Source organism: Rhineura floridana, chromosome 5, assembly GCF_030035675.1.
Source record: "Rhineura floridana isolate rRhiFlo1 chromosome 5, rRhiFlo1.hap2, whole genome shotgun sequence".
NCBI lineage: Eukaryota > Metazoa > Chordata > Lepidosauria > Squamata > Rhineuridae > Rhineura > Rhineura floridana.
In genome coordinates this window covers 165,447,772-165,474,981 of record NC_084484.1, presented here as the reverse complement: position 1 = coordinate 165,474,981, position 27,210 = coordinate 165,447,772, and the positions used below count along the sequence as shown (strand labels likewise).

General features: G+C 43.9%; 1 protein-coding gene across 2 annotated transcripts in view; it reads left to right on the top strand.

Moving 5' to 3' along the window:
- Window positions 1-27,210, top strand: part of ARHGAP42 (Rho GTPase activating protein 42) — a 261,972-nt gene that overhangs the window by 78,538 nt on the left and 156,224 nt on the right. For both annotated transcript variants that reach the window (XM_061628763.1, XM_061628765.1), the window contains one exon: window positions 17,572-17,633. In XM_061628763.1, coding sequence (XP_061484747.1) covers window positions 17,572-17,633 — 62 coding nt within the window. The remainder of the gene's footprint in view (window positions 1-17,571; window positions 17,634-27,210) is intronic.

Genomic DNA, 27,210 nt, shown 5'->3' with positions numbered 1-27,210 from the left:
TGGAGCACCTGCAAAGCGCCCGACGGCTGAACCAACGCCAGATCCGGTGGTCCCTGTTTTTCTCCCGGTTCCAGTTCACGGTCACCTACCTCCCTGGCCGCCGAAACACCCTAGCAGACACGCTCTCTCGCAAGCCAGAATACCGAGCCGAGCAGGTCGATCGCCCCCTTCGCCCAATTCTTCGCCCAGAGAACTTCGCCGCTACCCACCAGCCACAACCCCTCCTGGACCGGGTGCAGGAACAGCAGCAAAAGGACCCCTACACCCTGGCCCAGCAGCGAGAGCTCCAGTCAGGGATGCCCGCCCGGGACAGCCCCTTTTCCTTGCAGCAGGGCCTCTTGTATCACCGGAACCGGTTGTACGTTCCCCCGGGAGCTCTGCGGGGAGAGGTGCTCCACCTCTGCCATGACAGCCAGCCGGCAGGGCATTTTGGAACGTATAAAACCCTCCACCTGGTCCTACGGGATTTCTGGTGGCCCCGGGTCCAAGCGGATGTCAAGGACTATGTAGTGGCCTGTGATACCTGCCAGCGAGCCAAGAGCCACCCCGGCAAGCCCCCGGGGCTCCTGCTCCCACTGCCTACCCCCCTCTGGGCCCTGGCGCTCAGTCTCCCTGGATTTTATCATGGACTTACTGGCCTCCCGGGGAATGACCACCATCCTCGTAGTCGTAGACCTGTTCACCAAGATGGCCCATTTCCTCCCCTGTGCCGGCCTACCCTCTGCCCCAGAAACTGCGCAACTGTTCTTGACCCAGGTTTTCCAGTTACACGGCCTCCCCGACCACCTGATCTCTGACCGAGGAGCCCAGTTCACCACCCGGTTCTGGCAAGCCCTGTTTCGGGCCCTGAACATCCAGATCCACTTGTCCTCCGCCCACCACCCTCAGTCAGATGGACAAACAGAACGTACCAACGCCACCGTCGAACAATACCTGCGGTGTTACACCTGCTTCCAACAGGACAATTGGGTGGATCTGTTACCGCTGGCGGAGTTCGCGTATAATAACTCCGTGCATGCCTCCACGCGCCAGACCCGGTTCTTTGCCTCTTACGGCTACCACCCCCGATTCTTCCCCTCAGTGCGACCCCCGTCGCCGGTCCCCGCTGCGGATGTCATGCTGCAGGAGTTGCAAGCCCTGCAGGCAGTCCTGAAGGAGCAGCTGGAGCAGGCCAAGGACGCGTATAAGCGCTTTGCTGACCGCCACCGCCAACCAGGCCCGCCGCTGAAGGTAGGCGACCGGGTATGGCTCTCAACCAAATTCCTGCGTTCGCAACGGCCGTTTCACAAGCTGGAGGCTCGGAATGCAGGTCCCTTCCGGATCACCCAGCAAATTAACCCGGTGGCGTTCCGGCTCCAACTCCCTGCCTCCTTCCGCATTCACCCTGTCTTCCATAGATCACTGCTGACTCCCGCTCTCCCGCCTCACCCCTTGGGTAGTCAACCACGGCCCCCACCACCGATACAAGTCAACGGGGAAGAGGAATTCGAAGTGGTGCAGCTCCTGGATTCCCGGAGGCATCGGGGCCGCCTCCAGTACCTCATAGACTGGCAGGGGTACGGCCCTGAGGAACGCTCATGGGAAGATGCGGCGCAGGTGCATGCCACTCGTCTGGTCCGGCGCTTCCACCAGCGCTACCCGGATAAGCCGGGCCCCGGCGGGAGGCGGAGGGTTGGTCGTGGGGTGGGGGATAGTGTCATGGCCCCGTCAGAGGACTCCTCAGATGAGGACGACTCGGGAGTAACAGCAGCAGACCCAGGAGCAGCAGGAGACACGGAGGAGCCTCCTGAGAATCCAGCTCCTTCTGCCCCTCAGCTGCAGAGCACCCCAGGGACAGCAGAGGCCCTGCAGCCGGACACAGACAGTGAACAGGATACTCCCCCCTCACCTGCAGAACGTAGACAGCAGAAGGTCAGGCAGAAGAGAGGCAGGCCTGTCTCCTTAAGGCCCAAATGCTGAGGGCTCACACCTGCTGTCCATCCTGCTCTTTATAAGGCACACCTTGGCTGCAGCTTGTTGCTGACTGCAATGTCAGGCGTGGCTTTGTGTAGACCTAGTTTCCCTGCAGCATCTCTTTGACTGACCTCCTTGGCAATTGATCCCGGACCTCCACTGACCTCGCTTCTGGACTTCTGACTCGGCAAGTACGCTTCGGATAGGCCTGGCAGATTTACAACCCGACTGCTGGCTAAGGACTTTCCTTCCCTGCCAAAGACCCAGGAATTTCCAGCCCCCCCTGACACTGCTGATGCAGTGTAGAGCTGACATAATGGCCACCAGCTTGGACGGCTTTAAAAGAAGATTAGACAAATTCATTGAGGACAGGGCTATCAATGGCTACTAGCCGTGATGGCTGTGCTGTGCCACCCTAGTCAGAGGCAGCATGCTTCTGAAAAACAGTTGCCGGAAGCCTCAGGAGGGGAGAGTGTTCTTGCACTTGGGTCCTGCTTGCGGGCTTCCCCCAGGCACCTGGTTGGCCACTTTGAGAACAGGATGCTGGACTAGATGGGCCACTGGCCTGATCCAGCAGGCTCTTCTTATGTTCTTATGTTCTTATGTTTGGACTATATCTCCCATTACCCTTAGCCAGCACTAGTAGACCGAAATATCTGGAGGGCATCAGGTTGGTGAAGGCTGCTATAAAGTGACTGTGGCTCTAATTATACTTTTCCTTTCAGTGTCGCATATTTCCAGGGTTTGGACATGTCCATTCGGATGCTTGGTTTATCTCAAAACTGTTTTTGAAACTCCCTGCCATCTCTGGAGTAGTTTGAGAATTCACATCCAATGTCCCTTTGGGAGTATGGCGCTAGTTAACTCTGAATCTGAGCCAGCATGTTCCACGTAACTGTTTCGCTAATAGTAGTAGCTTTCTGAATCCTACTATCATTACAACATCCATGGAGCCCGCCCTGGGTGATCTCATACTCCTATCTAGTTACACAGCTAACTCACTGAGCAAAGTTTTCACAGTATGACATTGTCTGCCAAACATCATGGACCTTGATGGCTGATTCAGATGAAACAGCTGAGCTGAATAAATTCAGTCAGTCAATCAATCCTTTATTGTACATTGGCCATAGACCTTTACAATATTAAGAAAGAAATGTAAGATTTAAAACAGGTCAGGAAATCAGCATTAAATATCCCACATAAATAGCATCATTACTGTTGGAACAATCATATTAAAAGTTTTAAATTTTTCAAGTAACAAGAATGCAACCTCTTCACTGTTAGCAAACTGAGCCACTTTATACGTGATACATACAGTTTTTCTTCTAATAAAGAAAGTACAACATTCTGTGGAGATCGATCTGAAAATAGCTGTATAATGGGAGACATGAACTTCCCTCTGGCGGCCTCAAAAAGTGGGCAGAACAACAAGTAATGTACGATGTCGTAAAACCGGCTGCATCCATATACACATGTCTGCTCCTCATGTGGGATCCCATGATATCTCCCATCAAGATAAGCCGAGGGCAAGATAAGCTGAAACCTAAATTCAGTAAAAGCCCTGCGAAGATTAGAGCGCGTCAGGATCTTGAGATAGTGTGCCCTTAAATGATTTAACTTAAATTTAGGAAAACACATGGAAAATTGAGCACCAATGATCGCTGCCTTGTCCTGATTTGCATCATGATCAAAAATCCTATTTTTAAGGGCACATGAGCTAAGGGATAAAAACCTGCCCATAGTAAGATTATATTTATATTATTTATTTATTTAGTTGCATTTCTAAACCACCCTATAGCTAGCAGCTCCCAGGGCGGTGTACAACATGATAAAACCACAATATTTAAAATACAGCAAGTGTGTATTGCGCAGACAATATAAACATTATATAAACAAAGTGAAATAAAACTAAAAAAAAAAGATTAAAAGCTTAAATACTTTAAAATGCTTGGGTGTAGAGGTGGGTTTTTACCTGGCGCCGAAAAGATGACAGAGAAGGCGCCAGGCGTATCTCATCTGGGAGGGCATTCCATAATTCGGGGGCCACCACCGAAAAGGCCCTAGATCTTGTTACTGTTCTCCGGGCCTCTGTATGGGTTGGGACCCGGAGAAGGGCCTTAGACGTCGAGCTTGCCGCTGTTATGCCCATCCTCCGAGTCTCAACTGCTCAAAGCAACAAAGCTTTAGTCAGAGATTAGTCTTCCATCCCATTTAATCTGCGCCAGTATCTAAAAAAGGATGTCAATTGTAAGGAAGGCCTAGCTCAGCTCCAGCTGAATAAATCAGTGTTTATTAAACTGGGAATGAATTTCATGCCTATGCATTTGCCCACTCCTCCTGTTCTTAACTTTGCACACTAGTATCAGACTTGTATCATGTTTACTTTAAAGTAGAATTTCCTTTTACATCTGACCTGGAAAGCTGTGGCTTAATTTTTGGACCCCAAACCACACTGCACAACCAGAAAACATATCAAGTAGAAATGTGAAATGTAACTTTAATTGGTGATTTCAGTCTTTGTAATTTATGTGACCTTAAATTGCCTTGATGGAAAATAGAGGGGTGAATGCAAGGATGTGTATAGAAGCTAGTCTGTTGGAGAAAGATAAAATGTTCATTTGTTGGTCCACCTGCTTTTGCCTCTGGCCCCACCCACCACTGGCATGTGGCCCCCAGAAGGCTGGCCAGAAGGGAATGTGGTCCTTGGGGTAAAAAAGGTTCCCCACTCCTGATCTGCCACATGGCCTTTTATTTGGGGGAGGGGGTTGGCCATACACCCTAAAGTAATGGTTTCCCCATTTATTTATTGTTGAGGATATACCCTCTCCCATGCAGTGATGCCTCAGGCCTTGAAACAAACAGAAAGCTCTTGTATAACCTGTATGTTGGCACTGGCATCCCTGTCAAGTTTAGTCTAGACCTGTAGGTTTGCTTGAGATGTGTTAGTAATTTATTATTGTTGTTGTTGTTGTTGCCAGAGGGTGGCCAGGTTGGGCCTTGGCTGAGGGCTCCTGTGGCCCAGAGGGGCTCCTGAAAGACCCCTCCTTAGGGTAGGAGGGTAGCGCTCTCGTTCCGTGAGTTGTGGCAGCATCACCTCCCAACCCTGCCACAGATCACAGAGAGGGAGCTGCCAGCCCCCTCTACAAACGGTGTGGGCCCGCAACGCCTGTCTGCAGCTCCACCTACCTTTCTTGTTGTAGTGAATCCTGTGTGTGTTGCACACGCATAGCTGCCATCAGCCAAGATGCCGGCAGAGGCTTCCGTAATGGGCTGACACCCCTGCTGTCATCTTGGCATTCACGTTGAGGCGATGGGAGAGGTAGGTGTGGTGTGCGGGTGAGCGCCATGGGCTCAGGCAGGCTGGTGCCCAAGGGCCCAGTCATGCCTGGCACTAGCCCTGTTTGGGGACCAGGAACAGGATGTTCCAGAAGTGTGTTGGTGGAAGGTGTGGATTTCTCCTCAAACAGGTCCTAGCTCTGAAGTAGCATAATATTTAATATCCTTCCATTTTGAGGGGTGGGGGGACAGAGGGAAGGGAAACAGAAAGAACTGTTTCCCCTGCCCTTTCTGCCCCAGTCATAGTGAATTGTAGGACTCCGCATGCAGCAGTGGTACTGCCTTGGATTGCCCTCACTGAAAGAGGGTTGATTTTTCTGTAAAGCTGCCTTTAGACACATCTGCATCAGGAACTTAAGCTAGATTTAACTGGGACAAGCTAGGAATTCTAACTCCATAAGTTAACAATGATGTTTTCCTAAATGGAAGCAGATTCAGAAGGACATTGGGTACTAATCTGTTCCTGACAAAATAGGTTATGCTTGAAATGCAATCTATTATTTTTGTTCTCTAATTTAAACATCTATTTGGAAAGGGTACCAAGAAATTTGAAACAGAAAGAAATCTGCTTTTTTTTCTGGAAACAAAGCCCTGTACGTATGAATATCCTTAAAATATTCTTGAAGCGGATGATGTCTTTGCTAATATATTTTATATATATCTCAAGTGATGGGAATAGAGCTCAAGAGCATTTATTAATTCATAACAGAAAACTTATTTTGGGCATAAGTTTCAAACTTCCATTAGTATTAGCCAATTAAAGCCATAGTTTTTCTTCTCTTCTGTAGAAGAGAAACAAAGGGGTTTTCTTTCAATAATTGAGTACAAAGATTTTAAGTGTTTCAGACAATTCATACTGTTTTCAAGCTTTTTCTAGATTTGGGAAAGCTCCAGAGAAAACAGCTGCAAACCTGTTTTAGCTTTGAAGAAAGAAACCACCAGACACAATAACAATTGCATATTCATCCTGGTGTATATGTTAAAAAGCTGGTCTCAGACATCGTTTCTATTATAGCACTAAATGTGGTGTTACACTTGATTTGCAAAACTGCATTTAGATAGAAAACAGACTGCAGAGGTATTCAAGATATCTTTAGATATGTCATGGAATGTAAAAATTTACAAATTTCGTTGTTTGAATTTCTGTACCGCACATTTGTTCTCTGTAACCTTAATAACTCATTGTAGAACTTGTAGGAAAAGGTCATGACTTGACTTAGCCCATGGTTTCCCCTTACATGTACAAGCTGCAGTGAGACCACATCCACATATGCTTTTGAACAGACCATTATTCCACATAATATCTGAACTCAAAGATGGATTATTTAGACTATATGTGGGTAGCCCATGGACTACTTGCAGCCTTTGATAGCTTTCTGTGTCACTACATTTTGCTGCCTCCATCTGCACTGCCCTCTAGATGGAGAATGTGTGAGTGTCAACCCAGGTTCTGCCCATAGGTGCTAGTTGGTTTTTTTTCTTTTTATTTATTTCCTAGGGGCTCTGCCCCTGCATGCTTTGCATGCCAACCCCACCACCTAACCCCAGGAATGAGAACTCCAGGTGCCCACCATGTCTGGTGGCTCCAGGCTTTGCTGCGTGTTTGCCACCCCCTCACTCTCCTCATGCCAGCCCCTGCCCCCAGACCACCAAGTCACCTCCCCTTCCAGACCTTCTCCCACAGAGGAGAAGGGAAGCACAAGAGGGAGGCGAATGGCGAGTGTCACAGGAAGGAAAGGTGGCAAAGGCCTGGGCAGCTCCAAAGCAACTGTCCTACTCTCCTGCCACTTCCCTCCTCCCCGTCCCCCTTTAGTGAGTGAGGTAGGTAGGTGGGGGGGGTGGAGGCAGCAAAGCAGGATGCTCACTGAGGTGCTGCCCCAGCCTGTCACTCCGCATCTCTCCCAGGCCACCTCCCACCACTGCCTGCTTGCTTGCTCTCCTGCTCTTTGCCTGGTCTCGCCTCCCTGCCTGTCCTCCTGCCTCCCTCCTGCCCCATCACTACATGGCCTGGGTAAAAGAGAGACCTTGTGGTAGTGCTGCTGAGGCCTCACATAAACCAACCCACTTGAGCTCAGCAAGGCACAGTCCTTCATCTCCATTCACCCTGCCTCGTCCATCGCTGCTCCCTAGGTGCCATAATTGGCATGAGAGGCCAGGTCATTATGCTGTCATAGTGCCGCCTATCTGTGGCCAGGTGAACTGCAGTGTGACACTTACCATATATATGTGTGTATATAAGTTTTACATTTATACCCCACTTTTCCTCCAAGGAGCCTACGTTCACGTACATGATTCTCCTCCTCATTTTATTCTCACAGCATCCCCATAAGATAGGGTTGGACTAATAATAGATGGTGACTGGCTCAAGGTCACTTAGTGAGCTTCATGGCGGAGTGAGGATTTGAACCAGGGTCTCCCCAGTCCTAGACCAGTACTGTACGCATTGGCTCTCTTTGATGCAAGACTTCCTTAGCTAAGGATGAATTTCTTGGAATGCCTTCTCAATTGCCTCTCTAGACATGATATTGAGTCCCAACTTTGCTTGATTTACAGACTTTACAGTGGGACATGGAATATTTCACAAAAACAAAATACAGTGAAGATGGGCCCCCACATTTCCACTATGGATTGTCCAGGGGTTTTTTTTAAGCTTGAAAAGTATCCCACGGCACGTGGAGAATGCATCCTTAAGATTGAGCAAGGCTTCGCAAGATTGATCAAGTTTCCCAAGTGTGTACTTAGCATCCTGTCTTATGTCTTGTTTATGAATGCGTTCTTGAACCGTCCTGACCTTGAAAAGCTGTGACTCAGGAGTAAAGTCTAAGATATTGGTCCTAACATTCAAAGTTTTACATGGATTGGCACCTGCATATTTAGCGAATCGTCTCTCTAAATTTAAATCTTCTCGTCCGATGAGATCGGCTACCGAATTTACCCTTAATGTTCCATCAACTTTCACCATCTGCCAAATGGCCACTAGAAAGAAAGCTTTTTCAGTCGTAACTCCTACTTTATGGAACAATTTACCGCTTGAGATACGGCTCATGGACTTTCGCCGTCGGACCAAAACTTTTTTATTTCAACAAGCTTTTAAGGTTTAAATGGAACTGCTCTGATTTTCTAGTAGTAACTTTGTTTTAATTTGTTATAATTTTTGTATGGTTGTATTGGTTATATCTATTGTTTACCGCTCTGAATTTGGATTTTTCCGAACTAGAGCGGGATATAAATCTGCAAATAATAAATAATAATAATAATAAATGTGCAGAGAAGGAAGGGAGGGGAGAGCAAGCAGTCAGTGCTCTAGCCTTCATATGAACAGATACGAAGTCTGTCACCAAATAAATGATTTTGAAGCAACCGCACTGCACCCAAACAAACAGCTGGGGAAATGCCCACAAGGGAAAGTGCAACTCCTATGACAAGTACCAAAGCATATTGTGGTTAAAACTGACTTGTTCTTACAGTGATATAATCTGGAAGCAGTTTGTCTTGCTGACTTTACAAGAAACTCAACTGTTTTACAAAGTACTTGCCTGAACGCTAATGAAAATGTAAACAATATGTTCTGGATGAATTGTATATCCAAGCTAATGTCATATTTACTAGTTCTGACAATAAATAATAATAATACTATGCTGTCCACCACCATTAATAAACCACAGGGGATGATTTATTGAAACATACTTATTTTATGTTGACAGTTTGCATATTGGTTAAGAACCTACATTGGTAGAATCTACAGTTTTCTAAAGTGGACTTTACAGAAATGGAGATCATTGTTACAGAAATGGGGGGGGTTGTACTTAAAAAGGAAAAATATTTTTACACGCTTGGTGGGCTTGGAGGATTTCACATAGTCAAACTTAGGGCTCCTAAGGCATAACCAAAAAAGCATCAGTGGGAGTAACCAATCCCAAACTTAACACACATGACTTAGGCTGCTGGGGCCATTCTAGCACCCGAGGCTAACATGTACTCATTTCCCAAAGATCCCTTGGAAAGAATATGTATTTGCAGCAGTAGGGAAAGGGGAAGCAGCTGCCCACTTGCCTGTCTGCAGCCGTTTGGTAGGAAGTGGCTGCAAGGCATTTTGTCCAAAGCAGCTGCAAGGTACGATTGGGGAGAGAGAAACTGATGGGAATAGACTCAGATAGTACAAGAGGAGAGGGAGGGGAAAGAAGAGAAAGCTCTTTTGAGTAGCCTTTCACTTCTGTGTAGCGTGTATTGCACACAAATGGGCTTGTGTGTGGCCATGTGAAAAGGGTGTTCCTGTGTGATGTGTGCAGGAATGAATAATTCTCTTCATCTGGCCCACTCACCATGAATGTTCCTGGGTCTCCCGTTCTACAGATATTTAAAATGCTCAATCATAGAACATCTGCTTTGCATACAGAAGGCCCCAGGCTCAATCCCTGGTGTCCCCAGGGAAGGCTGGAAGAGATCCCTACCTGAAACCCTGGAGACCTGCTGTCAGCCTGTGATATTACTGAAGTAGATGGATCGGTGACCTGACTTGGTAGAAGACAGTTTCCCAGGTTCTTAAGTATAAAATAATTGCTGATAAAGAATTAAAAGTTAAGAAAAGCATTGAGGGCTTTTCTTTTTGGAAGGTATAACTTACTTGTATCACATTGGGCATATTCCTATGCTCATGAATGGTTCTGGGTCTTGCTTGTGCAAGTGCTTTGGCGACTGGAGCTTGCAAAGTATAAAATGAGCTGTTTTCTAAATCAGTGGTATTGAAACGCAATGTGAAAGTATCTGCTCCAATCATGAATGCTCCCTCCCCCCCCTTTGGAAAGAAAAAGCCAGTCTGTTCAAATACTTACAGAATAAATTTCTGAAACACTTCCTCCCCATCTCTGTTCTCTGCCAATGTTTTTATCATATTTTCATTCCTACTTCAATTTTTTAGCTTGTTGTGATAGTTAAGGTCAGACTCCCCAATGATCTAGATGTGATTCTGTATTCTATTAAAAAATTAAGTGTTATTCCCAAAGAGGCTTCCCAGAAATACATTGAGCTCCTGTAAATTTTCTTTTTGTGGTAAAGCCTGTCATTTGTTCTCTTGATTCTTTACTTGCCAGAGTGGATTGATTTGAATATCAAGAGGTCTTAAATCATGGGTCTTCATCTGGTGGGTCAAGACCCTTGAGTAGGATGCACCTTAACTGAAGATGGATCACACCAGTGACATTACCATGATTTCCTTTTATGGGCATTTGATTTTCTTCTTAAAAAGAATGAGAGGCAGAGAGAAATGGTGGCCAGATACAAAGATGGATAAAAGTTCCTTTATTATACAGCCCCGAGAGTGGCTGTATAAAATAGCCATCATGGATTTTTCACATTCCGCAATGTTAAATTGAAAATACCCCCATGCCGTTCTGCTGCTTCCCATAACCTCATTTCAAAACAAAACCTCACAAAACTTATAGCCCTGAACTCAGAAACGCTTGCTTAACAACCCTCTTGAGAGTTCAAAGTGTAAAAGACAACTAAAAAATTCCAGACTTTTTTCTCTTAGCGTTCTGATAATTTGTTGAAATTGAATAAAAATCAGCCATGTTCATAGAGTACCTGTAATCCTATTACTGACCATGACCCATACTCTGACCTTCATTTTTTGCAGTTTAAATGTTCAGAAAAAATGCCTGGCTGATTTTTAATAAATTTCAGAAATTTAACATTGAAGTCTATTATAGCATCAGGCATGCTCAGTAAGAACCAACTGCCAGTGTTCTACAAGCCAGACTAACAGCTGTTTGGCTTAGCTCATCAGGGGACCACACCCAGGCCAGACCTTTATTTCACTTTAAACAGTCATGGGTTCCCACAAAGAATCCTGGAAAGTGTAGTTTGTGACAGGTGCTGAGAGTTGTTAGGAGGCTTCTATTCCACTGACAGAGCTCCACCGGCCAGAGTGGTTTAACAGTCATCTTCTCTTCTGGGGATTGTAGCTCTGTGAGGGGAACAGGGCGTCTCTAGTAACTCTCAGCATTCTTCAAAACTTGAGGATTCTTTGGGGGAAGCCATGTCTGTCTAAAGTGTGGATGTGGCCAGGGACAACTTTGGTTTAAATTTTGGTAGGAGGCCACATGTGCCTGCTGTGTAGAATAAAAAGACAGGGGAAACCCTGAAAAGCAATAATACTGTTCACAATGTTTTCCTGTTGGAAAGGAAATGGGCTTTCCCTCTGCCCAGTGCCCACCCACCCAATCTCTTCCCCTCCCCCTTCCTCCCCTTCTCTCCCCCTTCACTCTCCTTCCCCCTCCCCGCCCCTCCCCCAGGCCAGTTTCATCTTTCCTAAGCATGATTGCACAGGAGTAAATCCCACTGAACTAAAAGAGCATGCAAATGATCAAACCTGCCCCTCCCACCCTGTCCCCTTCTAATCCCCTCCCCTCCTTCCCTCTCTTGTCCCCTCCCCCTCCTCCTTTTCCATGGTCAGGTTTACCTGTTCTGAGCATGATTTCATGGGAGTAAATCCCATTGAACACAGTGTTCTTACTGAAAGGGGGAAAATAATAATAATAATAATATTATTAATAATAATAATAATAATAATATGCATGCCAATGATCAGACCTGCCTTCCCCCCATCCTCTTCTTCCCCCTCTCCCTCCTCCCTCCTTCTTCCCCTCCCTCTTCCCTCTTTCTCCTCCCCTACCCACTCCAGCCCTCTCTCCCTCCCCGCCCCCATGGTCATTTTTACCTATCCTAAGCATGACTGCACAGGAATAAATCCCACTGAACTCACTAAGCATGCAAATTATCAGATCTGCCCTTCTCCCCCCTTCCCCTCCTCCCTCCTCCCCTCTGCCCTTCCTCCTCCCACCCCCCAATCGCACGGGAGACATGTTACCAAATTTTTCCAAGCTACACAGGAAGTGGGTTGGATGGTGAAAGAACAACTCTCATTGCGTTTGCATTGTTATACATTTATAGGGCAGTACAATATCTCAGAGAGGTCAGGTCTCCTGCTCCCCTGGTGCATTCGCTATAGCTGCCCAATTTCCCTTCCTTTTTAAAGTTTGATAGAAATATCTGTTGGTTATAGGTACATTCTTAAACTAAGGTTTTTTTTGCCTATTGTTGTTGTTCACTAAATTCACTAATTTGTGCCTATTGGTGAATTTATAATAGAAGAAAAATAGTTTGGGTGGTGCAATGCTTTTGCCACTGCATGACAAGCTGTGCCTGTCAAAATGCCCTCTTCGATATAACTATGAAAACATAGGAGACCTCCCCTCTTTTCACTATGGAGAAATGAGGACATATATGGTCAATTACAAGAGAGTTTTGTATTGTAGCTCGGGATTAAATATGGCGCCTGTGTCTAACCAAGCTGAGAGACTCCTGACCTAAATCATTGGTTTTAAATGGCCAAGAAACAAATCAATTTAAACAATCTGTTTGTTGGTTTCCCATTTTGAAATTCATTTATTTCTTCAATAAGTGTGCATGCTAACTGGTAATATAACAATAACAGCATGCTGGTTTCTGGCTAAATTAAGCTTTTGCATAATGTAGGAGTCTTAGCAAAACCCCTTTTCTGGGCACCCACATTAACAACTCAGTTTCGTCAAATTAAAGGCGTATGTAGTCTAGCACCCTGTTTCCTAGAGTAGCCAATTAAGTACTTCTGGGAAGAAAATAAGCAGGGCATGAAAGCAATAGCCCTGCTCCTGCTCCTGTTCCCCTGTGAGTGGTATTCAGAGGCATGCTGCTTATGATTTCAGTGATAGAATGTAGTCATTACATTTAGTTACTGCTGATAGCCTTGTCCTCTATGAAATGGTCTAACCCCACTTTTAAAGCCACCGAAGCTGATATAGCACAGTGGGGAGGAGAGCCTGGGTGGGAGTCCAGAGTCTGTGAGTTCAAATCCCTGCTCCTGTCTCCTGAGTGCCAAGAGCCAGCTAAAGATCACCCCCCCCAGTGAGTGGCTCAGGGTTACGTGCCCTGCCACCTGTGCAGCCGTGGGCAAGCTGCATAGCCCCAAGGAACCCAGTTGCCCCCAGCTGGCAGTTGCTGACAAGGAGGGTGCTGGTTTGTGCAGCTGTGGCAAGCTGAGCAAGCCCTAGTCAGCTGGGGACGACTAGCCTCAGAGGAAGGCAGTGGTAAACCCCCTCTGAATACCACTTACCATGAAAACCCTATTCATAGGGTAGCCATAAGTCGGGATCGACTTGAAGGCAGTCCATTTCCATTCCAAGACAATAACCTTCTGGAACGACTGGCTGAGTTGGGAGTGGGAGGTACTGCATAGCAGTGGTTCTGCTCCTACTTGTCAGGTCGGCTCCAGAAGGTGGTGCTTGGGGAACATTGCTCGGCACCCTGGACTCTCCAGTATGGGATTCCGCAGGGGTCAGTTCTGTCCCCCATGCTGTTCAACATCTACATGAAACCGTTGGGTGCGGTCATCCAGACCTTTGGAGTGCACTGCCATCAGTATGCTGATGACATGCAGCTCTATTTCTCCTTTTCATCTTCTTCATGTGAGGCTGTCAATGTGCTGAACCGGTGTCTGGCTGTGACAATGGAATGGATGAGGGCTATTAAACTGAGGCTCAATCCAGACAAGACTGAGATGCTGCTAGTGGGTGGTTCTTCTGACCAGATGGTGGATGTTCAACCTGTCCTGGATGGGGTTACACCACCCCCTGAAGGAGCAGGTTCGTAGCTTGAGGGTTCTCCTAGAACCATCTCTGTCACTTGAGGCTCAGCTAGCCTTGGTGGCACAGAGTGCCTTCTACCAACTTCGGTTGGTGGCCCAGCTGCGCCCCTATCTGGACAGGGATAACCTGACTTCAGTTGTCCATGCTCTGGTAACCTCCAAGTTAGATTACTGCAATGCTCTCTATGTGGGGCTGCCTTTGAAGACGGTTCGGAAACTGCAGCTTGTGCAAAATGCAGCGGCCAGATTGGTAACAGGGACCAGACGGTCCGAACATATAAAACCGATTCTAGCCCACTTGCATTGTCTGCCTGTATGTTTCCGAGCTCGATTCAAAGTGCTGGTTTTAACGTATAAAGCCTTACATGGCTTGGGACCACAATACCTGATGGAACGCCTCTCCCGATACGAACCCACCCGTACACTACGCTCAACATCCAAGGCACACCTCCGGGTGCCTACTGCGAGGGAAACTGGGAGTCTGGCAACAAGCCTTCTCAGTGGTGGTCCCCAAATTATGGAATGATTTGTCTGACGAGGTGCGCCTGGCGCCAACACTCTTATCTTTTCGGTGCCAGGTCAAGACTTTCCTCTTCTCCCAGGTATTTTAACACGTGTTTTTAAATTGTTTTTAAAAATGTGTTTTTAAGTTTGTATATTTGTTTTAATGTTTTTAATTGTTGTAAGCCACCCAGAGAGCTTCGGCTATGGGGCGGTATACAAATGCAATAAATAAATAAATCACCACCACATCTTGTGGTAGCCAGTTCCATAGTTTTACTATCCACTGCATGAAGAAGTACTTCCTGTTGTCTGTCTCACCATTGACCTTCATTGGATGACCCCAGGTTCAGGCATTAATGAGAGAGAGAGAGAAAAACCTCTCTCATTCTCTCCACATTCTCTGCCCCCATGCATGATTTTATAAACCTCTTAATTTGCCTTCTGTTTCTAAAATAAAAGCCCCAACATTGTAACCTCTCCTATTATGGGAGCTGCTGCAGCCCTCTTTGCACTACAGAATTATGTGTGCTTAGGGATAAGAGGCAGATTTTTGTTTAGTTCTTTTGGTTCATATGTTAGGATATTAAGTAAAACCCACTTGGTTGAACCTAACATTGTAATCCCATGGATGCTTCTTTCAAAGTTAGGAGCATATTAAGCTGTGTTATGCAGAGTCAGTCCATTGGTCAATATAGCTTAATACTGTGTACTGGCAGAGCTCTGATGATTTCAGACGGTCTTTTTCTGCCCTTCCTGGAAATGCCAGGGATTAAACCTGGAATCTTTTGCATGCAGGACTTGTCCTCGATTGGTAACCTATGGTCCTTTCCCACTGGACAAGGTGAGAGTTATGCAGACAGTCGAGCTTTAGCAAGTGACTAGAACTTGGAGGCGAATACTAACCGACTATTCAAGCTATGTATTTCATGTGTATATCCATGCTCTAGTATTTAGTACACAGAACCATCAATGGACATGGCACCTGTCAAAGAACAGAAAGAAGAAGGTAAAATGGTGGGCAGGGTAAGAGTGTGGTTATTTTGATTATTAGAACTAAGCTCAAGTATATGTAAAGTATAGAGACCAGGAGCAATTCTAGAGGGCATAGAATAAGGAATTAGGGAGAGTCAATGAATGTGTCCATTTTTCTAGCTTGCTGTTATTATGCTTGGAGTTCTCTTCCACCCAATACTTTGTTTTGCTCATACCCTCTCCTCCTTTTTTGAAGTTTCTTACGAAACTTCTTTTTTTATGTCACACTGCAATTTGTATTTCTACTTTAATTGGCCCAGTAAATAGACAAGTCATTCTTGTTTCTTGTCCCTTCCTGCCCTTCCTCCTGCAATACTTTATTTTGTCTATTTTATGTTGCATGCCAATGGGCTGGAATTGTCTGGTCTTCTTTTACTACAGTACCTAGGAAGTTTTAGGCACTTTTAGAATAACAGACTCTTGAAAGAACAAAAGCAAGGCAAAACGTTTTATCGATATGCTTAATCAACCTTAGGTCTATGTGTCTTTCTGCACTGCATTTTTGTTTTCATTGTTCACGCTCAACTCCTGTGGATTGCCAGCCTACCACTGAATGGAATGTGGTGTTATTCTTCAGCGTGCAGAAGAGAGCAACTCTTGATTAGAAAAACAGATGATTATACACTTCAGAGAATCAATATAAATGATCTTTTCTGGCCAGAATACATCTGCAGCTGAGATGGAAATCATCTTGCTCTCCTTAGATGCTGTTCCTTTGCAGTAATCAAATAAATTCAGCCAGGAGAATTTTGCAGGGAGTCTTCTCTTTCTTGGACAATTTTGCTGGAAAACCATTAAAAACGGTACCCACCCTAGCAAGTTGCTCACCTCCCTATCACTGCATGGAGAGCAGACATTCTGTAGCACAGCCTTTGCCAACCTGGTGCCCTCCAAATGTTTTGTACTTCAAATCCCATTAGCCCCAGCCGCATGCTTGCTGGGGTTGATGGGAGTTATGGTCCAAAACATCTGGGGGGCACCAGGTTGGAAAGGGCTGCTGTAGCAAGTATCTGTTGCCCTGCTCTAACTATGCTGGCAGAGAGCAGGAATGGCTGCCTCTTATGCAAAAAGAAAGGTAGATTTAAAAGGTGAATTATCCCTACAGGGATACTGTGGCTTTTCTTTTTCTTTTTATGGCATTCCTAAGGCAAGATTTAACATGTATACCATTTCTAAGGAACGCCTAATCATACTATATTGAGGACAATCCTATCCTGAAACAGGTTTTTTGAAGTGCATGAACATTTGACTTTTGATGTCTGGGGCTCTTCTGAAGGCTTCTGTTTGTGATGGATTCTCCTCCTCTTGGTGAGGGTGTGGCTCCGCATTGTACCATGTTCACACCATATATTTACTCCTCTATTATTTCACTATAAACAGTCATGGCTTCTCTCCAAAGCATCCTGGGAGTGTAGTTTGTGAAGTGTGCTGAGAGTTGTTAGGGGACCCTCTATTCCCTTCATAGAGCTTGTTCTATGACTTTATTTTCATGCCAGAAAAATAAAAAGGTTTACCTGTTTAATTTCTGCCTGCCACACCAGCTGTTAAAGGCACAATGACCCTGTCAGGAGGGGGGGAAATTAGCAAACCCCTCATCACCTCAAAGTTGCTTGAATGCATTAGTGCAATAATTTTCTGCAAGGCTCTTGTAACCTTAATAACAGTGGGATGAGTAGACATTCACAAGGTGAATCTCTATCACAAAATCATCACATAATCTCCCTGCTAGAGAAAGCTAGCCCTGCTGAATTCCTCCCTGCAGTCCAGCTTGCTAAAAGCACAGGGCAGGGGTGAAAATTTAAGAGCTCCTCCAGACAACCTGTTTATTCAGCATTCATCCTGATTTGCTTACACAAATATGTATGAATGTGGCGTAAGAAAGTGTTGCTGAGGATAGTCCTACACTACATATCTAAGCCAGTCTTACTGCTGTCATTTCTCTACCTCAAGGGAACCTTAAGAATTGACGAGATCCTCTTACTGTTTGCATGAAAACTAGCATCACCTTTACAGTATGTAATTAATTTACTCTGTATTGTCCCCCCCCTTTTTTTTTCTTATAGCCCAGTCATTGAAGGAATTTGCCCGGTTACTGATTGCAGTAGAAGAGGAGAGGAGACGACTGGTAAGTCTGTTCATAGAGAGTGTTTTTTTTCTCCTGGAAAATTTCATGTTTATGAAAATTCAGTACACAAGAAGCCCCCCTCGTTTTTTACTGCTTCTTGACAAACCCCAAATGATTACATTATCTTAGCAGTTTGAATTCTGCATATTTTATAATGTTGACTCTGACATCTCTCAAATTGAGTGCTGAATTTTATTCAGAATTCCTTTTAATAAATAAATAAATAAAACATTCTACCATAGCAGGTGCCCTTGAATGCCAAAAGAAAAAAAAGGGGGGGACCTTTTATCCCAGGTGGATCCAGGAGACAGTTGATGAGCTGCTATTAGGACATGCTCATGATGCAACAGATTTGCTAAAGTAAAGCAAAGGTCTAGGGGTGGTTAGTGTCTGGACAGAACATCCCTAGCTTTCTCTAGGGAAGGCAGGATTAGAAATGTAATAAATAAAATATTAATCTGAAGAAACCTTGTTTACAATAGATACAGTGACTTAATTAATATTCTACTAGTGTGTGAAGGCATCTGAAAAAGTAGGGTCGTTGCGTTTTGGGGAAAAAATGTTTTACCATTGAAGGAATTGATTGGCAACCTACAGAAGACCCCCAGGCTAGCCTACGGACCCCAAAGTGAACTTTCTGTTCCTTCTCCACCCACATCCAGTGATCTGGATTCATTAGTGTTCCAATACTCATTCTTTAGACTAATGCCTGTTTGATGTGACAAGATGATTGAGCTATTGCTATGCAAGATTAAGGCAAAGGAATACAGCATACAGAAGCCATCAAGGCCCTGTTCAGAGTTCTTAATGGCTTCTATTTATAGCAGATGTTGGTTAGGAAACAGCCTTTGGAATAGCATGCAAAAGCTATGCAACCAAGAAGCTAAAATCTAAATTCCAGACTCTTAATATTTTTCAAAATTCCTTTGAGCTCTAAATTAGGGTGCACAACTATGCAGTTGATTGTCTTCTCCCTGCTCGTGCTAAAGGCACTGGCTGCACCAGGAATCCTTGTGGCAAAGTCATGGTAGTGTGCATTCTTCAGTCAAATCAGGGATCATATAACATCTTGCACTTGGTTCTGTTTTCTGGGATTCAGTCATAAGTGTATATCCTTGATTATTATTAGTTTTGGAGAAGGGAATGGTGATGGCAGGCCAGATTCTCAACATCTCTTTCCAAGTGCCCTGCTAGCTGGTAGGAACAGAGGGAGCTGCCTTACTGAGTCAGAACAATGGTCCATCTAGCTCAGTATCATCTATCCTCACTGGCAGGTTTTCAGGATTTCAGGCAGGGGTCTCTCCCAGCCACATCTGGAGATGCTGAGGATTGAATCTGGAACCTTTTGCATACAAAGCATGCACTCTACCACTCGTCTGTGGCTCTTCCCCTCTGAGTTACTGCCTTTCCTTTTGTCATGAATGTAACTTTTTCCAACCCTTCTCTTGGGTTGTCAACTTTGTTGTTGTTATGTGCCTTCAAGTCGATTACGACTTATGGCGACCTTATGAATCAGCGACCTCCAAGAGCATCTGTCATGAACCACCCTGCTCAGATCTTGTAAGTTCAGGTCTGTGGCTTCCTTTATGGAATCAATCCATCTCTTGTTTGGCCTTCCTCTTTTTCTACTCCCTTCTGTTTTCCCCAGCATTATTGTCTTTTCTAATGAATCATGTCTTCTCATGATGTGTCCAAAGTATGATAACCTCGTTTCATCATTTTAGCTTCTAGTGACAGTTCTGGTTTAATTTGTTCTAACACCCAATTATTTGTCTTTTTCGCAGTCCATGGTATGCGCAAAGCTCTCCTTCAGCACCACATTTCAAATGAGTGGATTTTTATCCGCCTTTTATCTCTCATCCGCCTTTTTCACTGTCCAACTTTCACATCCCTACATAGAGATCGGGAATACCATGGTCTGAATGATCCTGACTTTGGTGTTCAGTGATACATCTTTGCATTTGAGGACCTTTTCTAGTTCTCTCACAGCTGCCCTACCCAGTCCTAACCTTCTTCTGATTTCTTGACTATTGTCTCCATTTTGGTTAACGACTGTGCCGAGGTATTGATAATCCTTGACAAGTTCAATGTCCTCATTGTCAACTGTAAAGTTACATAAATCTTCTGTTGTCTTTACTTTAGTCTTCTTGACATTCAGCTGTAGTCCTGCTTTTGTGCTTTCCTCTTTAACTTTCATCAGCATTCGTTTCAAATGGTGACTGGTTTCTGCTAGTAGTATGGTATCGTCTGCATATCTTAAATTATTGATCTTTCTCCCTCCAATTTTCACACCTCCTTCATCTTGGTTCAATCCTGCTTTCCACATGATATGTTCTGCGTACAGATAAAACAAATAGGGTGATAAAATACACCCCTGTCTCACACCCTTTCCGATGGGGAACCAGTCAGTTTCTCCATATTCTGTCCTTACAGTAGCCTCTTGTGCAGAGTATAGGTTACGCATCAGGACAATCAGATGCTGTGGCACCCCCATTTCTTCTAATGCATTCCATAGTTTTTCATGATCTACACAGTCAAAGGCTTTGCTGTAATCTATAAAGCACAGGGTGATTTTCTTCTGAAATTCTTTGCTCCGTTCCATTATCCAATGTTATCTTTGCGATATGATCTGTGGTGCCTCTTCCCTTTCTAAATCCAGCTTGGACGTCTGGCATTTCTTGCTCCATATATGGTAAGAGCCTTTGTTGTAGAATCTTGAGCATTACTTTACTTGAATGGGATATTAAGGCAGTAGTTCGATAATTACTGCATTCCCGGGATCCCCTTTCTTTGGAATTGGGATGTATATGGAACGCTTCCAGTCTGTGGGCCATTGTTTAGTTTTCCATATTTCTTGACAGATTTTAGTCAAAATTCAGACAGATTCAGTCTCAGTAGCTTGTGGCAACTCCATTGGTATGCCATCTATTCCTGGTGATTTGTTTCTTCCAAGTATTTTAAGAGCAGCTTTCACCTCACATTCTAAAATTTCTGGTTCTTCATCATATGGTTCCTCCATGAATGAATCTGTCATCCTGTCATCTCTTTTATAGAGTTCTTCAGTGTATTGCTTCCATCTTCCTTTTATTTCATCTTGATCAGTCAGTGTGTTCACTGTTGATTATTCAACTTCCCTACTCTTGGTTTAAATTTCCCTTTCATTTCTCTAATCTTTTGGAATAGGGCTCTTGTTCTTCCCATTTTGTTGTCCTTTTCTATTTCTATACAATAACTAGTGTAATAGTTTTCTTTGTCCCTACGTACTAGTTGTTGTATAGTTGAATTTAGGGTTCTGACCATGTTTCTATCTCCTTTTGCTTTCCTTCTCTCTTTAACCATTTTAAGACTTTCTTCAGTCATCCATTGAGGTCTTTCTCTCTTTTTAACTAGAGGTATTGTCTTTTTGCATTTCTCCCTGATAATGTCCCTGACTTCAGTCCATAGTTCCTTATTTGATCTTTATATTCTTCCGGGATGTTATTTAAATTGTATTTTGGCATTATGATTGCTTTGTTGTTCTTCTTTAGCTTCACTCTGATTTTTGATACGATCAGTTCATGATCTGTACTGCAGTCTGCTCCTGGTGTTGTTTTCGCAGAAAGTATGGAACTTCTCCATCTTCTGTTTCCAATTATATAATCAATTTGATTCCTATATTGACCATCTGGTGATGTCCATGTGTACAGTCGTCTTTTTGGTTGCTCAAAAAATGTGTTGGCAAGAAACAAATCATTGGCTTCATAGAATTCAATAAGTCTCCTGCTTCATTTCTGTCTCCTAAGCCCCATTTCCCCACAATTCCGAGTTCTTATCTGTTCCCTACTTTTGCATTCCAGTCCCCCATGATTATCATCATATCTTGTTTTGGTGTGTGACCAATTTCCTCCTGTACTTCTGCGTAAAATCTCTCCAATTCTTCTTCTTCTGCGTTTGATGTTGGAGCGTAGACTTGGATGATGGTTATGTTAATAGGTTTCCCATTTAATCTCATTGATATCACTCGCTCAGTCCTTGCGTTGTAGCTCCTAATTGCTTTTGCTACATCATTTCTCACTATTAAAGCAAGCCCGTTTCTTCTTGATTTCTCATTTCCTGCATAAAATATTTTGTAGTTGCCTGATTGAAAATGTCCGATTCCAGTCCATTTTAATTCACTCACGCCAAGTATTGTAATGTTGATGCATTCCATTTCTTGCTTGACAATTCCTAACTTTCCCTGGTTTATGCTTCTCACATTCCATGTTCCTATTGTGTGCGTCGTACAACTCGGGACTCTCCTATCGCTTCTGTGTGCATCAGCCTCTGGGCTTCCTTTCTGCTTTGACCCAGTGGCATTCATTAGTCACAGCGCTACTCGTACTTGTCCTTTGTTCTTCCCTAGTAGCTCGGTGAGTGCCTTCTGACCTGGGGGTCTCATCTTCCAGCACTATCTCGTGTTGCATTTTGGATACCCTGTTCATAGGGTTTTCGTGGTAAGAGGTATTCAGAGGTGGTTTACCATTGGCTTCCTCTGAGTTTGGATGCATCTTAGTCTGGTGTCTCAGCTTTGACCATTCCGCCTTAGGTGACCCTGCTAGAAGTTTAGCCTCTTGGTCTAGACTCCTGACGGCATTGCTCTCAGCTTCTTCAACACTCTCAAACCCCCTCACCATGTTATGGTGTGCATCCTAAAGGGGTGGTTGTCAACTAGGGGAACATTTTATTTATTACACTTTTATCCCACCCTTCTTCCAAAGGGCAGAATGCATAGTTCTCTTGCCACCCAATGTTATTCTTGCAACTACCCTGTGGTTTACGGCTGCTGGCTGAAGCTCTCAGTGGTGCAAACTGGCATCTTTCTGTAGGCCCAATTTGGTTCAAGGGCCTCCATCTGCTGACCTGCCATGTATGTATTGTAAGTAGTTGTTTGTTAAAGGTTTCTTTTGCTCACTCAGTCCACTTCTACTCCGTGGCTTAATAGTACTAAATCTTGGTTGTCACTGGTCACCATTCCTTCAGAACTTTAGCTTCTGCAATCTACCACAAGCTAAAGTTCAAAAGGAAAGCGTTTAACAAGGGAGTAATGATTTTCAAAGTCCAGAAAGAACATTAAAGTCTGTAATCTATGTACATATATAGTGAACTATCAAACTCTTTAAATAACCAACATTCTTTTAGTTCATAGTTTTCCTTATAGGGTAATGACACCAAACCTTTAAATTTTAAATGGGGAATCTATTAATCTAGAGAGGTGCTTGCAGTCATCTTTTAAATGAGAGCGTATTTTATCTTAGACTTCTATTTTTACAAAATGTAATAAAAGTTTTGCCTCCAATGTAAAGCCATCAGAACATTAATGGAAAAGTTCAAATAATCCTTTCTCCCCCAACTTCTTTGTCAAGGAGGGCTGTTGGCTTGTTGCTGCATAATTCCAGTCAAGAAAAATGTGGAGTGGGTCAAACTACCCTTCTGGTGATGATGATGATGTTGATGATGATTATCCCACCCTTCTCCCGAGAAATCCAGGAAGGCACGAACTTTTCCCCTACCCTTTTATGCTCACAAAAACCCTGTGAGGTAGGTTGGGCTGAAAGGTGGCAATTGGCCAAATGTCACCTGGTAAGCTTTGTGGCTGAGTAAGAGTTGAACCCAGTAGAGGCTGGTATATTAGGGCAAATCAACCTCACCATCCTCAGTCTGCCCTAAGCCAAGCACAACCAATCTTACAACCAATCGGGGTGGTTCTGCTTGTCATTGACTCTGGCTCCACCTTCATTTGGTCTCCCTGCCTTCTGCTCTACCAGTCCAAGTGGGCACCAGCTACCACTGGTTGAACCCACATTTCTCTAGTCCTACCCTCAAACTGCTATACCACACTGGCTGGCTGTGGTGCATGTCAGAACTCTATGATGACTCTAGGATTGGATACAGTTCTTAAAAGACATGCAAACTGTCACTTGTGTTAAAACAATTTATATCACCAACAATATATGTTGCCTGGGGCTGATGGGACTTTTAGTCCAGAAGATCTGGAGGGCACCAGGTTGGCAAAGGTTGATCTAAGATATTTTCAAATTCACCATGTATGTGTAGATAGACTTCTTTTTAAAAATTGGGAAGACTTCAAATATGCAGTTCCCTCCCCACCTTCTCTCTGAAATGGCAGAGTTCCGGTAGGACAGTACCATGTAGTTTTGGAGCATGTTAATTTAATCATAGCACCAGTTCATGGTACAATCCTTACATTTATAAGACTATTTATATATGTGAGTGTCTTTCCCCCTCTAAGCTTTCATGTACAAGTTCAGGAACATGCTGAATGCCACTCACTGAAACATTGTGAGGAGCGCCTCCTTAATGCTTTTTTAAATGAATGAATGGATGTTCTTGCCAACACAATGGACTGCCATTGTAGCTTTACATTTAGATGAGTAATTTTTGTGTGTGTTCAAAAGAGCACTCTGATAGATGGAGACACCTAAGTAATGTTCTGTTGTAGTCATTTACAGTCAGAAATAAATAACACCTCACAGTCTCGGTACTCCCTTTTTACTAGCTAATGAAAAATGGCTTTAAGAACAAATTTGCTTGCCAAAGAGTTTTTGTCTAGAAGACTGCAGAGTAGTAGAAGAGAGAATCGTATCTTTTTATATTAGGGAAACCAAGTGCCACATGAAACTCTGTTGTTCCTTCTTACAAAAGATCAATAAAGCCGTCTAACAGCCACACTTCACTTTTCTTCACTATCTGTAGAGTTTCATTTTGCTGTCTTCAGGGCGACTAATACTAAACATGCTTTCAGATGCTGTTGTATTGCTTGAAAAATGGAAATGGAGTGCCTTCAAGTCAGTCCCGACTTATAGGGACCCTGTGAATAGGGTTTTCATGGTAAGCGGTATTCAGAGAGGGTTTACCATTGCCTTCCTCTGAGGCTGAGAGGCAGTGACTGGCCCAAGGTCACCCAGTGAGCTTCATGGCTGTGTGGGGATTCGAACCCTGGTTTCCCAGGTCATAGTCCAACACTCTAACTATTACACCACACTGGCTCTCACATTGTATTGCTTACCTATTTGATCATCCTGTTTGTTCTCATAGTCTGGAGATTTTCTGTGTAGATTTTGATATTGCTCTTGAAGTTGTACAAAGTCATCTTAGAGCAATTTATCAATAGCTGTTCCTTTTCTCCCATCAGCCTTCCATTTATCTGACACTAAAGGAAGACAGAAAACATTAGAATGGGGGTGGGGAAGAATCTTGGGAGTGTATCTACATATATCGGTTTAAGCTGGTTTAACAGCTATTCTCTCTCTTTCTTTAGAGAACCCTAAAAGGTGGTTTTATTGGAGGGAGGGAAAACCTCTTAACATCCTCTCCAAACTACCCTACTCAGAATTCCTTGGATGGAAAATTGACAGTTAAATGGCAATAAAATTAAGCCTGCAGTATCTAGCTATCCTTATTTATTATATTCTTACCCTCTGAGTCATTATACTGGCACTGGCAAACTTGCTAGCAGTAGGGATGTAAGGAGGCAGCCATTTTTGGCCTGTCCTGCATTCATTGCAATCAGCGCTGTTTCCACTCTGCTACAGTTTAGCTTCTGCTAAAAAGATGTTATTTCTCTTGCTATCCGCTGTCGCTGAAACCCAACGTAATTAATTGTGTAACTAATTCCAATGCATTTCAGTGGAAGGGCCACATAAAAAATAATGCAGAAAATAATGTAATTATTTACAAAACATTTGCAGACTAAAAAAGCAACAATAGTGAATACCACTTGTATTTGTGTGCTTGGTTTCCATTCCTGACCTTGGAGAAACATGTGAATTGTGGCAGTTTCTACTTCCATTTCTGTTTCTGCCAATCTGCCAGAGTTCTCAGACATCTGTAACTATCAGTCAAACTGAAAGAGTCAGCCTTATGCACACAATTTATTTTTATTTATTTAGCAAGTTTTATGTACTGCTTAATCACAAAAAATATCTTAAGCAGTTTACTTAAAATAATACAAAATATTTTTAAAATAGCGATAAAACAGACTTTAAAAACAGTAGGAATAATAAAATGGTCAAACTATAGATTAAAATCAACAGTTTTCAAACAAATATGCATAATAAAATTTCATAAATGGGGAAGCTTGTATAAGTCAAAACTTTTAAGCAGGCATTAAAAACAGTACAACAAAGGTGCCTGTCTAATGTTAATAGGCAGGGAGTTCCAGAGAATAGGTATTGTTACAGCAAAAGATTAATTTCTCACAAGTGCAGAATGAACGTTATGCAGCACATGTAAAAGTGCCAGTTCATTGTGGCCATAATATAGCCAGATGAAGCTGCGTTCATGTAGTCATCTAGCCCAGTATTGTCAACTATAACTGGCAGTAATTCTTCAGGGTCTCAAGCAAAGTTCTGTCTTGTCATCTGCTACCTGACCTCCCCCCCCCCCATTTTTATGTCTTTTTACTGGAAGTGCCAGTGACTGAACCTGGAACCTTCTGCATGTAAAACATTTTTTTCTGTTGCTTGCTGTGATTTTGCCTCTAGTCTACTTCTGTGCAGCAGTATTCTGTGGACTTGAGAGTGGACTCTTCCAATCATCCCCCCCCCCCAGCCTTAATCAAGCCCCATTACCAACTGTGAGAGCTTGGAGCTGCGCAATGTCCAGCTCCCCAGCTGAGGAGATGATGCATCACTCCAGGGACCAAAAAATCTGAGGATACCTGGCCATGGGGTAATTATGCCCTATAGTTCAGTGGAATCTTTGAAGAGCATCAGCTGAAACAGCCTTAGCAGAAGCAGCATCTAAGGCCTATATATACTTAATCATTGTATTCTCTTCCGCTGCTGACTGGGAAAACCCCTGCTTAGATCTTGCATATCTAATGGCCTGGTGAGTTTACTCCACCATGACAATTAAGGGTGTTTCCAGATAGGTGTTCTGCCCTAATATCTCGGGTTGATTGTGATGCCCCGGGTGAGGAGGAAGCCTATTGCGCACATTTTCAACGACACTGCCAGGCTGCAGATAGAGGGGTTTGCTTTTTCACTTCAATACTCCCTCAAATGCTTGAGTCAGATATGCTGCACTTTTGGTGCTCCCAGAGCAAGACTGCCTTGTGCAAAAGCTTGAAGTTTGGATACCTGCTTTGATTTGGATTCCTGCATGAAGCAGGGGGTTGGATTTGATGGCCTTATAGGCCCCTTCTAACTCAACTATTCTATGATTCTTTGAAGTGCACAGGGATTGCAGTGGGATTGTTTTGTTTCATTTACAAGACTTTTCACGACAGGCCCCAAAGTGGTTTCCATACAGTAAAAATAAATACAGATTATACAAAATAATACAAATTAAAACAAAACCAAATACTATAGATGGGATCAGGCATAAGGTGTGCTAGATGCCACATCTTCCCTCTGCAATACGTAGTGAATATTTGGGTAATGAAACAGCAGATCTGCTCCCAAGATAAACATGCTTCCACAGATAAACGTGTGTTGTGTTTGCTGGACTGGAGCAAGTGTGTGGAAATAGTACTATTGAAGACAACGTGCTCAGTTTTAGGGTGCTTCCAGATGGGGGCTTAATATTGTAAATGGGT